At 40.4% G+C, this 15,553-nt stretch overlaps 1 protein-coding gene across 1 annotated transcript; it reads left to right on the top strand.

Moving 5' to 3' along the window:
• The first annotated feature begins 333 nt into the window (after positions 1-333).
• Positions 334-11,629, top strand: LOC122646162 (glutathione S-transferase U24-like). The gene is made up of 4 exons (XM_043839655.1): positions 334-411; positions 579-728; positions 3,401-3,616; positions 11,456-11,629. The coding sequence occupies exons 1-4, from the start codon at positions 334-336 to the stop codon at positions 11,627-11,629; spliced, it is 618 nt and encodes a 205-aa protein (XP_043695590.1).
• The last annotated feature ends 3,924 nt before the right edge of the window (positions 11,630-15,553 follow it).

Consider the following 15,553-nt stretch of genomic DNA (forward strand, 5'->3'; position numbering starts at 1 on the left):
GCCCTACACCGGAGCCATGGATTGTGCCTGGAAGACTGTATGGGCTGAGAGGCCAATGGCTCTATGAAGACTATTTGGGTTCATTCCAACGATCTCCAAACAGGGGCCTTCAGCATCGGTGTTGACGAGGAACTTGCGGTTTTCGTCGCATTCAATGGCAAAATCAAGGATCTTGGAGAGGGAATATGAGTAATCGTTGGCAACCCATCTCTCCACCTCCACCCTGCTACTGGCGCAACCCATCTCCCCGCCCCACTAGGAGCTTGTGTTGAATTGGGCAAGTATGGTCTCGAAGCAGAAAGAGACAGATTAAAGAGGGACCATAACCTACTCATGCTGGAAATTGTGAAGCTAGACAACAACAACAGTCCTCCAGGGATCAAATCGTTACCATTGAGGAACAGTTGCAAGGTACAGAGAGGAAGCACCAACATATGATGGCTTTCCTGTGAATGGCTCTCAAGAACCCAGCTTTTGTGCAACAAATTATTATTCTAAACAAGCAGTGAGAGCTTAGAAGTGGCAACATTGGGAGGAAAAGAAAACTACCTCCTAACAGGAGCACTGAAAACTTACAGGACGAGACTGCATCGGCGATTGCAGCTGCAAAAGCCATAGGTTCTCCCCAATTTGCGAGTTTCATTGGTCAAGCCCAGGAAGAAGTGCCCACCGTTGAATCGGATATCGAGACTTTGTTCTCTGCAACCATGAAAAATGGGTCGAGCAGAGCAATTAATTAGGGAAAATCCAAATGTATTGGACTTTTAGTTTTTTTTTTTAAATTAAAGATTCAAAATACGTTTTTGCTGGGTGTGTTAGAGGGTTGAGTCTTTTCCTAATAGACACTTAAATAGCCAATGGGTGCCTATTGGAAGACTTGTTTGAGTGGCTAACAAACATGCCTTGTGGGAAAAGACATCTTTTAGAGACATCCCTTAGTGGTCTCTTCCTCTCCTATATAAAGAGAGGAGGTCTTGCTCATTCTCTAATAATTATTTTTGAAAACATCTTTAGAAACAATTTTAGTTTATGTTTTCTTTCCCACCGTAGTTGGTCAACGTTGATGAGTTAGTGAATATAGCCTTTGGGACGCCCTTTGTAATCACATTTGGAACTGCAACCTATGTGGTTAGAGAGTTGTTTTATCTTGGAGGTATAGATGCATGTTCAACCCGGATTGCAGAATTGGAGCATCTAAAAACCTTAAGGAGAGCATCGTTTGATGCAACTCAATTCTACCATTTACTGTTTGGGTTATACAAGAGGACGTGTATTGGTGTACGCGGCGCCATACTGTCTGCCATACCAATCAGATAAGTCTTGTATTTAGTGTTTGTTTTTTATATTTCTAGTCTTATACTTTCTGCCCATCTTATTTTATTCTTCCAATTTGTAATTAGGGAAAATCTAGAGGAGGTGTGCTCAATCGTTTTAGGTAGAATGGAGCATGAGTGGGGGCAGGGAGATGGGTAGGTGTTGTTGCCACAGTTGAGCCATTGCTGGATGCTGGATCGGTCATAGGTGTGAGGACGACCAGGGGATATCTTTAACAACCCGATTTTGTGAAGATGATTCAAGATTTACAAAGGAATCCTAATAATATGAGCATGTATTTTGCGGATCAGAGGATGATGCTATTTTTGGGGGGTTTTACTTAACATTAAAATGAGGTCTCCATCGCCTGGAGAAATGGAGCTGCCTGAGACGGAGACAGAGAAGCAACCAGAGCCTGAGCCATCGAAATAGCTGGAGCTTGAGCCACTGGTGCTTGCTGCAGGAGGCAAGGGAAAGGAAGGCACATGTGATGAACCCCAAATAAAGCTGACCAATTAGAGACCGCCACGTGGCGGGACCAGGAAAGGCAGGGTGAACACCCCCACCTGGGCGAACTCCCACTTGGGCGAACTCCCCTTGGGCGAGCTCCCCTTTGGGCGAACTCCCCTGAGCAAGCTCCCCTTTTTGGCGCAAAACTTGTGCACGTGGACAGACGCATGCTGAAACACCTTGAACAAGATCAGAGCACCCCGCCTCCAACTACAGGACGTACACTATCTCCAGGACTCTAGGCCACCGCCTATCAGTCAACGTACCCACAACGAACTCAAACACCCATAACCTATCTACAGTCTATCCATCAAGGATACCAACTCTATCAAGGACACCATGTCTCGTGGGAAGACAACCAATCAAGGATGAGCCCTGATGCCCAGGGACTCTATCCACCACGAAGGCCACACTACATCAACTGGGACTCTCCACACCGCCACGCGCTACTATAAAAGGGAAGGTATTCTACCCCATCAACCCATCTTGAATTCTACTATTCACTCATCTGTTTGCTCAGAAAGATCTAACTTAAGCATCGGAGAGCCCTAGGCTGAAACCACACTGGTTCTTCTTTGCCACCCAGGGTCTTTTGCAGGTTATGACACTCGAAGGATTGCTGAGTGATTTCTCGATGCAACAACATGCATAGAAGGAGAAGGAGGCTTGCAAGGCGGCATACAAGAAGAAAGATTTTGAGACGGCAATTCAGCATTATACTAAGGTAGTGGAGTTGGATGATGAAGAGAGAGAGAGAGAGAGAGAGAGAGAGAGAGAGAGAGAGAGAGAGAGAGAGAAAGAGAGAGAGAAACATGTTCGACAATGGAGGGGAATATGGAAAAGTACATTCATTACGGGTATTATGGGCATTTAGTTAATATTTTGGCAATGACATCATCACTTAACTATTCTCATCTAACGATAAGTGTACGTTTGTAAGAATCTTTCAAAATACAGGGGAGGTTTATGAAATAGATGAAATCTTAGAGGTGATAGACGTAATTGTTCAAAAACACAAGAATGGTAGACGTAAATTTCCCAACTCTATATTACCCTTCATTAATTGTGTTGTGTCATGCATCTCATTTGAAATAATTGTCACGTTTAATTTCTTGCGACCCAAACACTACCTATTTATTAATTGTCTATGATTCTGAGATGCTAAGTTGGTCAACAATTAAATTAATTAAAAAGAAAGTGGAGGACAACCTATAAGATTAGTGTATCATATTAATAGACTATTGATACATAAAAAAAAATTAATATACTATTAAATTTAAATCTTTCAAAATGGAAGTTTATTGCCCAAGCGTTTGGGACTACTCCATTAATCCATGTAATTAATTACATGCATGTTTCAAGCTTGTACATGTCCGAGAATATAACTCTTCATCCATCACTATAAAACATTGCTTGGAGCCATGGAGGGGGGGGTGTATGGGAACATGGCAGAAGTTAAGCTGTTTGGAACTTGGCTAAGCCCATATACCTACAGTCATATGGGCTCTCAAACAGAAGGGAATAGAATATGAATACATAGAAGAAAATCTCCCCAACAAGAGTGAGTTTTTTGCAGTACAACCCAATTCACAAGAAAATCCCTGTGCTTATTCATGATGGAAAACCAATAGCAGAGTCTTTGGTCATCCTTGAATACATCGAAGAGACTTGGCCGGAGGACCCCATTCTTCCAACTGATCCTTATGAGAAAGCCCCGGAGAACCCCATTCTTCCAACTGATCCTTATGAGAAAGCCATGGCTCAATTTTGGGCAAAATTCGCCGATGATAGGGTAAGTAACCAAGCATGCATCCATGCATCTTCTTCAATTTCAAATTTATTTATCTTAATTAAAAACTAATTAATGATACTAATAATTAATGATTTGGTTTGCAAGTGGGATGAGATCCAGATCTTGTACTGCTGAGCTGTTCGGCGAGGCACACAATGACTACCTTACCCTGCAAGAGCGCCTTACCCTGGTGGGGGTAAGGCGTGTTAGAATAAATCGATCCCAATAGAGACAAAATCCCAAAAGCCAGGATCTCCATAGGGCGTTCAAGAATACAATCAAATAAATAATAGAAAATAGGGATAGAAGCACCAACCTTGTATCGCATCCATAGTGATGATGATTGCAGCGGAAAATAAAGAACAAAGATCTAGGTGCTTCCCCTCTATTCCCAAAGTAACTGGCCTGATGAGAATACCGAATGCGCAGGGACGACGAACACTGAATATCTCCCTCTCTTTCAAGAATGCACTCCTCAATAGCAATTGAGAATAATAAGTTGTGATGGGTAGAGGGGGGACCTAGCTCTCCTTATATAGTAATCCATATAGGGTCTGACTCATCACAGTCCCAATAGAAATCTATCTGGCCCACACTAAGCCAGTCCACATTAGACTTCTAATATAACTTAATGACCCCACTTTATTAGACCAAAACCCTAATTAGCCTGGTTTAGGGATTTAATTATGTCCATATAGAATTATATTAGAACTAAAATTCTAACATTCTCCCACTTAGACTTACATTAAATTCTTTATTTTTAAAAGGATTTAAAAACAGTTTTGACCAAAACAAATCATAGGCTACAACTCTTTAAGAAAACTTTATGTGCATAATTTTTAAAATAAATTGGTCTAGAGGTCATATTAGAAAGTCAATTCTATCCCATAGAGTTTTAGACACCGAATCATGGCGGTAACTGCATCTATGATCAAGCGACACAGAGCCTTCCATGGTCACGAGAGCCCTCAACTCTACTAACATGGATGCAATGTGGTAGTATGGCAACAAGATAATACTCACGTAGTGATTCCTTATGTATTATCCGTTTATCAGTCCAAAATTTCTCTTCTTTAAGTGGCACAGGCTCACTAGAGAAATAAACTTTGTGATTCTAATGAATCTGTATGTCTCATCAGAAATAACTCAAGTTATACTTTATGTGTTACAAGACATACATTTAGGCTAACAACTTAATGCCCCAGCCTTGCTTAAGGTTAACACATTCCTTAAGACTTTAAAATCAGAAATATATACATCATGTCAATAAATAAAACACTCATGTGTTTAAAAGAAACTGCATGCAATGACACCTGATATATATATAAATCAAAGTTTACCATAAGGTAAAAATACAGATGAAAAGAAACTTTAAATTACAATGAAGCAAAATAAAACAAACTCCCACTAACTAGCCACATCCCATGATGCAACTAAGCCCATGCTCATGACATGTCTCTCAAAAACACAAGGGCGAAGACCTTTGGTTAGGGGATCTGCAACCATATCATCTGTACTAATATGCTCCACTATAATGTCACCTTCCTTTACTCTCTCCTTTATGGTCAAATACTTGACCTCAATGTGTTTAGACCCTCTAAGTCCTTTATTGTTGTTTATAACCAACACAGCAGAGCTGTTATCATAGTATATCTGGATGGGTCTATCCACAAAATCTACAATAGTCAACTCATTTATGAGATTTCTGAACCAAATAGCCTGAGTAGCAGCCCCATAGCATGCTACAAACTCTGCCTGCATAGTCGAAGTGGTCACCAATGTCTGCTTTTTACTCTTCCATGATATCGCTCTTCGCCATCAAGAAAACATAACTCGATGTGGATTTCTGTCATCCTCACGCCCAACAAAGTCGAGTCAGTATACCCCACTAGCTAGAGTTCGGAACGTGTCGTAAGTCAGCATATAATCTCTTGTCCCCTTCAAGTACCTCAATACTTTCTTGGTAGCAACCCGTGGCTAAGACCAGGATCCGATCGATACCGCCAAGAAGTCCCGTCACAAAAGCAATATCCGGTCTGGTACAGACCTGAGCATACATGATACTACCAAGTGCGCTAGCATAAGGTACCTTCTTCATTTCATCCCTCTCAGCTTCATTTTTCGGCTATTGTGTTGAACTCAGTTTGTTACCCTTGAGAATAGGAACATTCCCAGGTTTACAATCCAGCATACTGAACCTCTCCAGAACACGATCAACATAAGCCCTCTGAGAAAGACTTAATAAACGGCGAGAACGATCCCTATGGATCTCAATCCCAAGAATAAAAGAGGCCTCACCAAGGTCCTTCATGTCAAATTCCCTAGATAAAAGTTGCTTTGTATTATGCAACATCCCTAGGTCATTGCTTGCAAGCAGGATGTCATCCACATACAGAATGAGAAAACAGAATTTGCTCCCACTGACCTTGTGATATATACACTGATCCACTTTATTTTCCATAAAACCAAACGAAGTCACAACACTGTCAAATTTCAGATACCACTGCCTAGAAGCTTGTTTGAGACCGTAGATAGACTTCTTGAGTCTACACACAAGATGATCTGAATCATCCACTGTAAAACCCTCAGGCTGAACCATATAGACTTCCTCATCAAGATTGCCATTGAGAAAAGCTGTTTTAACATCCATCTGATGCAGCTCCATATCAAAATGAGCTACCAATGCCATGATCACTCTGAAAGAATCCTTCGAGGAGACTGGAGAAAAGGTCCCATTGTAGTTTACTCCCTCTCTCGGAGTGAATCTCTTGGCTACCAGTCTGGCTTTAAACCTCTCAACTTTTCCTTTGGAATCTCTTTTGGTTTTATACACCCATTTGCAACCAATGAGCTTGCAACCTTTAGGTAAATCAACAAGTTCCCAAACATCATTATGTTTCATCGATTGCATTTCATCTCTCATCGCATCTATCCACAAATCTGACTGAGGAATAGAAGCAACGCCTGAATAAGTAACTGGATCGACCACACAACCAATGTCATAGTCATGTTCTCCCAGATAGACCTCATACATAGGTGATATAGCCGACCTTCTCTCCCTGGTGGATCTCCGTAATGGTGCCACTACTGCCTCAACCTGAATCTGAGGAATCTCAGCTGGAACTGCATCAATGATAGGATCCTCAATCGCATCCTGAATAAGAGGAATCTCATCAGGTGCTACATGAATGTCGGGGACGGTATCAATATCAGGCTCCTGAACTCCAGCATGTGTAACCAATGGCACAGTATGCCCCACATCAGTCTGAATAGATAGAAGAATAGGTACCGATGTACCAACCATGTGACTATCTTGAACAGTCTGAGAACAGTCATTCTTTTCGACCACATCAAATTCCAAAAACTTCGCTGTCTGTGACTCCACAATCCTAGTGCCTCCGCAGGGATTATAAAATTTATATCCCTTCGAATGATCTGGGTAGCTGACAAAGTAGCAACGAGTAGTCTTGGGATCCAACTTGTTTAAAGTCGGATTATACAACTTCACTTCTGCAGGGCACCCCCAAACTCTAAGATGATTTAAACTGGGTTTACGGCCGGTCCACAACTCAAAAGGAGTAAGAGGAGCGGCTTTAGTAGGTACACGGTTAAGGATATAAAGAGCAGTTTTCAAGGCTTCACCCCATAAGAACTTATGTAAATTTGTCCTACTAACCATACTCCTCACCATGTCCATAAGGGTATGGTTACGCCTTTCGACAACCCCATTTTGTTCAGAACTTCTTGGCATAGTAAACTGACTAACTATTCCAGAGTCCTTAAGGTATTTGGAAAACGAGCCCTTAAGCTGTCCAGCATCGCCATGTCTACCATAATACTCACCCCCACGATCAGATCTAACAATTATAATAACTTTCCCTAACTGTTTCTCAAATTCAGTCCTAAAAATCTTGAACTTGTCAAGAGATTCAGACTTTTCTTTAATTAAGTACAGGTATCCATATCGGGAATAGTAGTCTGTAAACGTGATGAAATAAAAATTTGTACACAATGTGGCTGAATAGGGACCACTGATGTCAGTGTGAATGACCTCTAACAGGTCAGAACTACGGACTGCAGTTTTTTTCTTTATTTTGATCATCTTTCCCTTACAACAGTCTACACAAGTTTCTAGATCACTTTCGAGAGTAGGCAGGATGTCAGACTTTATCAGCCTTTCCACTCTTACCTTAGAAATATGACCTAGCCTCTTATGCCACAATGTGAAAGACTGTTCTTTAGGTAAGGGTCTTTTAGAAACAACGCTTTCAACATTACAGGAGATGTAGATATCAGTGGGAGACAAACACAATCTGTACAATCTGTTGGACATAAAGCAGGAACCAACTTTAGTTGAATTAAAAAATAAATTAACCATAGTATTCTTTATTTCAAAATAGAAACCACTAATGTCCAAAACTGAAACCGAAATTAAATTCCGCCTAAAGGATGGTACATAAAAAGTGTTCTTTAAAGTCAATTTAAAATCAAAATCTAATAATAAAATGACATCTCCCACGAACTCTACGTCAGAATGTCCATCATTTCCTACGACCAGCCTTGATTCATCCTTGTTTGGCCTCCTCCGATTTATGAACCCCTGTATGGTAAAAGCAACATGGTTAGTTGCACCGCTATCTAGCCACCAAGAACTGGATGGGGCTTCTAATAGATTGGATTCACAAACAAAAGCCAAAGAGTCATTACCTGATGGCTGCTTGGGCTTGAGTAACCAAGCCTTGTATTTGTCGTAGTCCTTCTTCATGTGACCCTTCTTCTTGCAAAAGAAGCAACGATCACTCTCTTTCTTCAAAGAGTCTTTCTTGGGTCCCAAATTGTTAGTCTGATCGGACTATTTATTGGCAGACTTATGAGTATGGTTTTTAGATTTTTTACTCTTACGGGCTTTGGAAGTAAACAGGGCAGTAGGCTTTTTCTCTTTCTTCAGTTTCTCTTCCTCAGACACAACCTTAGAAATTAGGTCATTAATGCTCCAGACTCCATCTTGGGAAATGTAGTTGGTTTTTATGATGCTAAATTCAGAAGGTAGGGTATTTAAGGCTTGATGGACAATTTGGGCATCTGGAAGAGGAATGTCTAAGGCCTTGAGTTTAGTTTGGTAATCAACCATCCTAATAATGTAATCCCTAACACCCCCAGAACCATCATAGTCCATATTAAATAACCCTTGCAGAAGTGTCCCAATCTCAACATTCGATGAAACTTTGTATCTCTTGGAAATTGCATCTAGCAATTCCCTGGCAGTACATTTCTCAGGCAGACCACTTTTTAGGTGTTCCGGTATCGACCTCTTTATGGACAGTATACTGAGTCGATTACTCTTTTGCCATGCAGCATGCACAGACTTTTCATCCTCAGTACTATCAGCAGTTAGTTCCATTGGTGCATCCATAATAAGGGACGTGTGCACATCTGCCATTTTCATAGCAAACATAATGTCCTCTTTCCACTTCTTAAAGTTTGACCCAGTGAGGAGCTCAATAGTAACCATGTTATTATTGACAGAGAAGGTGATTGAAAATTTAAACAATGAACAATATAATAATTAAAATGATGCAAGTATAGCTTGAAAACTTTATAAGCTAATGAGAATTTTACACACATCATTGTGAAAACACCTTTGGGTTGAATTCTCAATATGCAATTATACAAATCCCTACATACCAGTGGCCATGGGAATACAGCTCAACTTTCAAAATCCACCACCTTTGGGTGTGCAGAATTCTAGGGTCAACCTATTCACATGCATACTGTATATGTACCCCTTCAAGTACCAATACATGACCACCACCTTTGGGTGTATGACCACACATCAGAGTTGAAGGACATCCCACAACTGTATAAGACCGGTGTTTCACAAATCCAACAAGGAAGTTCGCTTTGGCGGCTGCATCCTGTCGAAAACATGAAACCCTCTTTCAGGATTTTCCAAAATTACTTACATTCTTAAACAATGTGTTATTTTATAATTTATGACAAGGGGCTTTAAATGTCTTAAAATTAACACAAAAATAATAATAATTCTGTTCATCAAGGTAGGTATTCCAGCAATTCAAAAATTGGTTCGGTTCCCAATAGAACGAACTGATAAATTACATAAAGAGCATGCATCAAAAGAATACCAAAAATATTCATATCTAATCAAAACAGAGGGCACCACTGTGTAGAGCACAGAAAAACAGAGCCAACGCAAAAAAAGGGACCCCAAACGGAGTCTCGTAGCCCCCAGAAAGCCCGGTCAAAGTTCAAGTCCAAATCTGGTTGACTGTACTGGTCAAACCGGACCGAAAAGTCAAACCAAACCAATTTGGCTCAACCCCGGTTCGAGTGAACCGATTCAGACCCGGTCCAATCGGGTTCGAATCAACCCAAAAATGGGTCACCGGTCAGGTTTTCGGGTTAGAAACCGGGTCGACCCGACCCCGGGTAGCCCACGTTAGCATTGCCCAGAAATACTATCAGGCGCACGATAGCAAAACCCAGATTCCCTTTCTTTTTTTTTTTTTAAACTTCTGCCGGCGAGTGAAGATCACCCACGGCTGCCGCCGGCGCGTGAGAGCGCGTCCGACAACCGCCGGCGGTGATCCACCCACCGAAAATTCTGATTTTTCGAGCTCTACGCCCCCATGTGATCAGATTCTATTTTCGCCGGCTAAAAAAATCGGCAGAATGCCCGTACGGGCTTTTGGAAAATTAGAAAAAACCCTAAAAACCTTGATTCGAATCGAAAAATTTTCGATTCTCTTATTATGTTCTATTCTTTTGAATCCATATAGGTTCAAGAACGGATCTATGGAGGCTTTGATACCACATGTTAGAATAAATCGATCCCAATAGGGACAAAATCCCAAAAACCAGGATCTCCATAGGGCGTGGGATAGAACCACCAACCTTCTCTAGTATTATGGCAGACATGGCGATGCTGGACAGCTTAAGGGCTCGTTTGCCAAATACCTTGAAGACTCTGGAATAGTTAGTCAGTTTACTATGCCAGGAAGTCCTGAACAAAATGGGGTCGCCGAAAGGCGTAACCGTACCCTTATGGACATGGTGAGGAGTATGGTTAGTAGGACAAATTTACATAAGTTCTTATGGGGTGAAGCCTTGAAAACTGCTCTTTATATCCTTAACCGTGTACCTACTAAAGCCACTCCTCTTACACCTTTTGAGTTGTGGACTAGCCGTAAACCCAGTTTAAACCATCTTAGAGTTTGGGGGTACCCTGCAGAAGTGAAGTTGTATAATCCGACTTTAAACAAGTTGGATCCCAAGACTACTCGTTGCTACTTTGTCAGCTACCCAGATCATTCGAAGGGATATAAATTTTATAATCCCTGCGGAGGCACTAGGATTGTGGAGTCACAGACAGCGAAGTTTCTGGAATTTGATGTGGCAAAAAAGAATGACTGTTCTCAGACTGTTCAAGATAGTCACATGGTTGGTACATCGGTACCTATTCTTCTACCTATTCAAACTGATGTGGGGCATACTGTGCCATTGGTTACACCTGCTGGAGTTCAGGAGCCTGATATTGATACCGTCCCCGACATTCATGTAGCACCTGATGAGATTCCTCTTATTCAGGATGCGATTGAGGATCCTATCATTGATGCAGTTCCAGATCTTCGACTGCTGAGCTGCTCGGCGAGGCACGCAATGACTACCTTACCTTGCAAGAGCAGCTTACCCTGGTGGGGGTAAGGCGGTCATAGCACGCCTCATCGTGTCTTGGCAATATGGTACTGCCGGGTAGCTCGGCAGTAAAGAATCCAAATTGCTAATATTGGTGCTTTTTTCTTTTCTTAATTTCACTTACAGGCTAGTACTTTGAGGAATTTCTTTAGTACTTCAGGTGAAGAACATGTTGTAGCCACTAAAGAGAGCTTGGAAATGTTGAGAACTATTGAAGAGCAGGGCCTTATTGGAGATGAGAAATATTTTGCTGGAGAAAGGATTGGATATGCGGACTTGGCCTTTGCAGTGTTGGCTTAGTGGTTGGGAGTGATGGAAGATGTAGTAGAGGTTAAGTTGGTTGAACCACATACCTTACCTCGCTTGCATGCTTGGATACATAATTTCAAGCAAGTCTCTCTCTCTCTCTCTCTCTCTCTCTCTCTCTCTCTCTCTCTCTCTCTCTCTCTCTCTCTCTCTCTCTCTCTCTCTCTCTCTCTCTCTCTCTCTCTCTCTCTCAGAGTATCATTTCATCTTTACCTATGCTTGTTTAAAACTTTTTTGTTTTTTTTTTGGTAAAATGCTTGTTTACAACTTTGAAGTATAATAAAATGGACTTTGGTGGTGGGACTTGTTTAATTTAATTCCCAAGTGTAAAGACTAGCAAATCTTGATAAATAATATAAAAACTTTTTAATTTGGAATTACCTAACTTATGACCACCCCACCCAAGTATGATTCTAATCCTGAAAAGGTGCCAACTAGTTCAGTTGGTAATGTATAAGTCTTATTGTGAATAGGGCTCCTCTGTGGTGCGGCAGAATGTTAGGTGCAGATCAGACTTCTTCAGCACCCGGGCACACAGCCATACACTGCCCGTGTGTTAGGCTGCAAGCTGTCCAGTCAACAACGTACGTATGTGCGGCCATGCCAGAGAGGATCCAAGTCCTCCTATTGTTGCGAAGACTAGAGATCAAGTCTTGCCTCCTATGGCAAAAATCCAATGTTTAGAATGGTCAATTGAGTCATCCACAAGGGAAAAAAAATCTCTTTTCCCTGCATATGTGCCCATATCATAAAAAATGCAGTAAATATTACAAATAAGAAAGTTTTCTGCCACACTGCACCGGCTGTAGAGAGAATCTCTTCATCCAAATTGATTTGACGTTATGTTTACACTCTTACATTATTGAAGGTAAATCAATAACTGCCGCCCCCATTTTCAAATGTCTAAAATACTCTTTCCTAAGAGAGAATCTTTTTTTTTAATTATTAATTTTCTTGTACATAACCATTCCGATCATAGTCACTCTATTTCATGGCTTAAAAATTTGAGATTGTACAGTTGATCACTGATCTTGATTGAAATCATCAACAGCTGACCACGAGAATTTGGTACAATCTAAATTACACCTCTATAAATGTATTTAGAACTTGTAATCTTCTTTTGATTGCCTCTTGTTTTATTCTCAATTGGGGTAAAAGGGTAAAAGATGATTTCTAAAATAATTTGAAAGTGATTTTTCATTATGTCATCATCAAAAACTATCATTTTCTTTACTCATTTTAGAATACACAAGTGAAATGACAAGACTTAACCTTATTGGGAAAAAAAATGTATCATAATAAAAGGGCAAAAAAGTAAGATAGAAAATTATTGACACCGTAAAGGGTGTCAACAAAAAAAAAATCCCTTTACATATTTGTGAATAAATTTTGATATTAGATAATAATTTCTAGAAAAAAAAAGGCTGTCAGGTTATCGACAAAGATCCTGTGCATCCGGGCAGCCGGGCTGCATGTGCAGCGCTAGGCTCAAGGCGGAGCGCTTTGACCACCTTACCCCTGCCCGGGAAGGCGCTTGGGCAGGGGTAAGGTGGTCAAAGCGTGCTGCCTTGAGTCTAGCACTGCACATGCAGCCCGGATGCCCAGATGCACAGGAGCCAGATCCTCAAGTTATTGTGCCTAATGTAGGGATTATGTGGTTTTTTTTTTGGTAAACATGGATAATGTAGCTGGGGATAGGGTTTTAATGCACAGTATCGGTATTAGTATCAATTGCCGCCAATACTGAGACATATCGAACCATATCAGATCCGAATTGATAAAAAATATAGAAAATATGATTAGTTACTTAATCTTTTCTGACAACTAATCTATTAAACTTAGAGATGGAGACTTCAATTTTTTTGAACCCTCCAGGGGGATATGCCAAGGCTGCCCCCTCAGCCCATATTTATTTATATCGGCCATGGAAGACTATCATGTCTTCTAGTGGAATATAATGAGTTAAATCTCTCCGAGGAGTCAAAATTGCGAGATCCGCTCTTGAAATTACTCACCTTCTCTTTGCAGATGGCACATTCATCTTCTGTCATGCTAATTTAGAAGACATCAATACCATCCAAGCAATCCTCCAACTCTTTGAGGATCTTACAGGTTTGTGTATAAACACAAATAAAAATGAGTTCTACTTTATTCGAAATACCCCATCAATTTTGAAACAACAAATATGTCATATTCTAGGTATGAAAGAAATATCTTCAACTTCTACCTATCTAGGTGCCACTTTGTTTATTAGTAGACCAAGACGAACTTCTTTCTTACATATTGTCCACAGAATTCAAAATAAACTAATTGGATGGAAGGCGTCTCTTCTCTCTCAAGAAGGACGACCAACTCTCATCAAATCTGTCCTTGGTTCTATACCAACATTCCTAGTGTCATGCTTCCAAATTCCTCAGACAATCTGTTCAAAGTTGGATTCTATCAATGCTTGCTTCTAGAGAGGTGAGATTTAGAGTGCAAAAAGATTTCCCTCGTTCCCTGGTCCCAAGTGTGCAAACCTAAGCATAAAGAAGGATTGAATTTCCGACTAAGTTTCATCCACAACAATTTCCTTTTAATAAGACTTGGGTGGAGATTCTTGACAAAGAATCAATCTCTTTGGGGGGAAAATGATTAAAGCAAAATACTTTCCTACAACTAGTCTTCTCAATCTTCATTTCAAACCTATAAGAGATTCTTGGGCTTGGAATAGTATTGCTCGTACCATTCCATCACTCAGAAGCATGGTTTGATGGAAAATTGGAACGGGGGCGTCTATAAATTTATGGGAGGAACCATAGATCCCCCATTGGAGTCTTATTTATTTGGGAACAATATTAAACTCAATCCCTCCTTTTCATTCAATCTCTAATCTTATTGTTAATAGGACTTGGAATATGTCACTGCTTCATTCTATATTTCCTAACAATATAGTTGAGATCATCTCTAAAATTCCACTGTCTAATACCGCGCATGATGATTTTTTGATATGTTATTCTCACAAAGGAGAGCTTACCACTAATGTAGCGGCACAAATTTTGTGATCAACCCCGGGTACTGTTACACCTCCTAATACTAATAGTAGTGTTGTTTGGCGCAGTTTTATAGAAATCCGAACTTCATCCAAATTTTCTAAACTTTTATTTGGAAATTACTGAATGGAGAATGTTGGTGCTCTTGGCAACAAAGATTTACGTTTTCTTGCTTCTTTCTCATTGGTCCGAAGGGTATCTTTTGGAATTGTATATATATTCTCGTTAAAGGATCGAAAATGCATCTCTGGAGCCCTAGTGAAGAAGGAAATCGAGGAGAAGTCGTCTTCTACCATTCCGATGTGATTTGAGAGCAGAGACGCGAAGGAAATCGTCAGAAAACATCGGTTTGGTCATTAGCGATGGATTCGAGTGTTTGATTCGTCCTGTTGAAGATCTCACAGCATTCGTTTGGAGTTGGGAGTTTTTCTTTGAGAAGGTAAACGTATTCACAAACCATTGTCTTTGTGTAATCTTTACATATTGACATAAAAGATAGATCCTATATCCAATCAGCTCATTAGTTGGCCATTACTGATAGGTGTAGTAAAAAGAATGTAGACATCGATGGTGACGTTTCCCTCTCTTTTTAGTTTTAATGCATCTTTTTTTTCATTAAAAAAGGAGAAAATATAGGGACACCCCCTCAACTATGACCTGTTTTTATGTATACCCCTCTCAACTTTAAAATCTTTCAAACACCCCCCTCCCCTCATCTATTGAAAGTAAGTAAATTAGTCCATCAAAATAATTGCCGTTAGTTTTAAACATTAATACTCACCCAACCATTTTTTTAGGACCAAATTGCCTAAACACACCCCCTCATCTACTGTTTCTTCTTTCTATGTATTTGTTGAAGAGAGTTATATTGGTATTGCATGTCTTC

The sequence above is a fragment of the Telopea speciosissima genome, chromosome 11, assembly GCF_018873765.1.
Source record: "Telopea speciosissima isolate NSW1024214 ecotype Mountain lineage chromosome 11, Tspe_v1, whole genome shotgun sequence".
NCBI lineage: Eukaryota > Viridiplantae > Streptophyta > Magnoliopsida > Proteales > Proteaceae > Telopea > Telopea speciosissima.

Coding starts and splice junctions, on each gene's coding strand:
- LOC122646162 (XM_043839655.1), top strand. CDS start 334: ATGCTGGAAATTGTGAAGCTAGACAACAACAACAGTCCTCCAGGGATC. Junction 412..578: donor CATTGAGGAACAGTTGCAAG/GTACAGAGAGGA, acceptor GAAAACTTACAG/GACGAGACTGCATCGGCGAT. Junction 729..3,400: donor TGAAAAATGGGTCGAGCAGA/GCAATTAATTAG, acceptor AGTTTTTTGCAG/TACAACCCAATTCACAAGAA.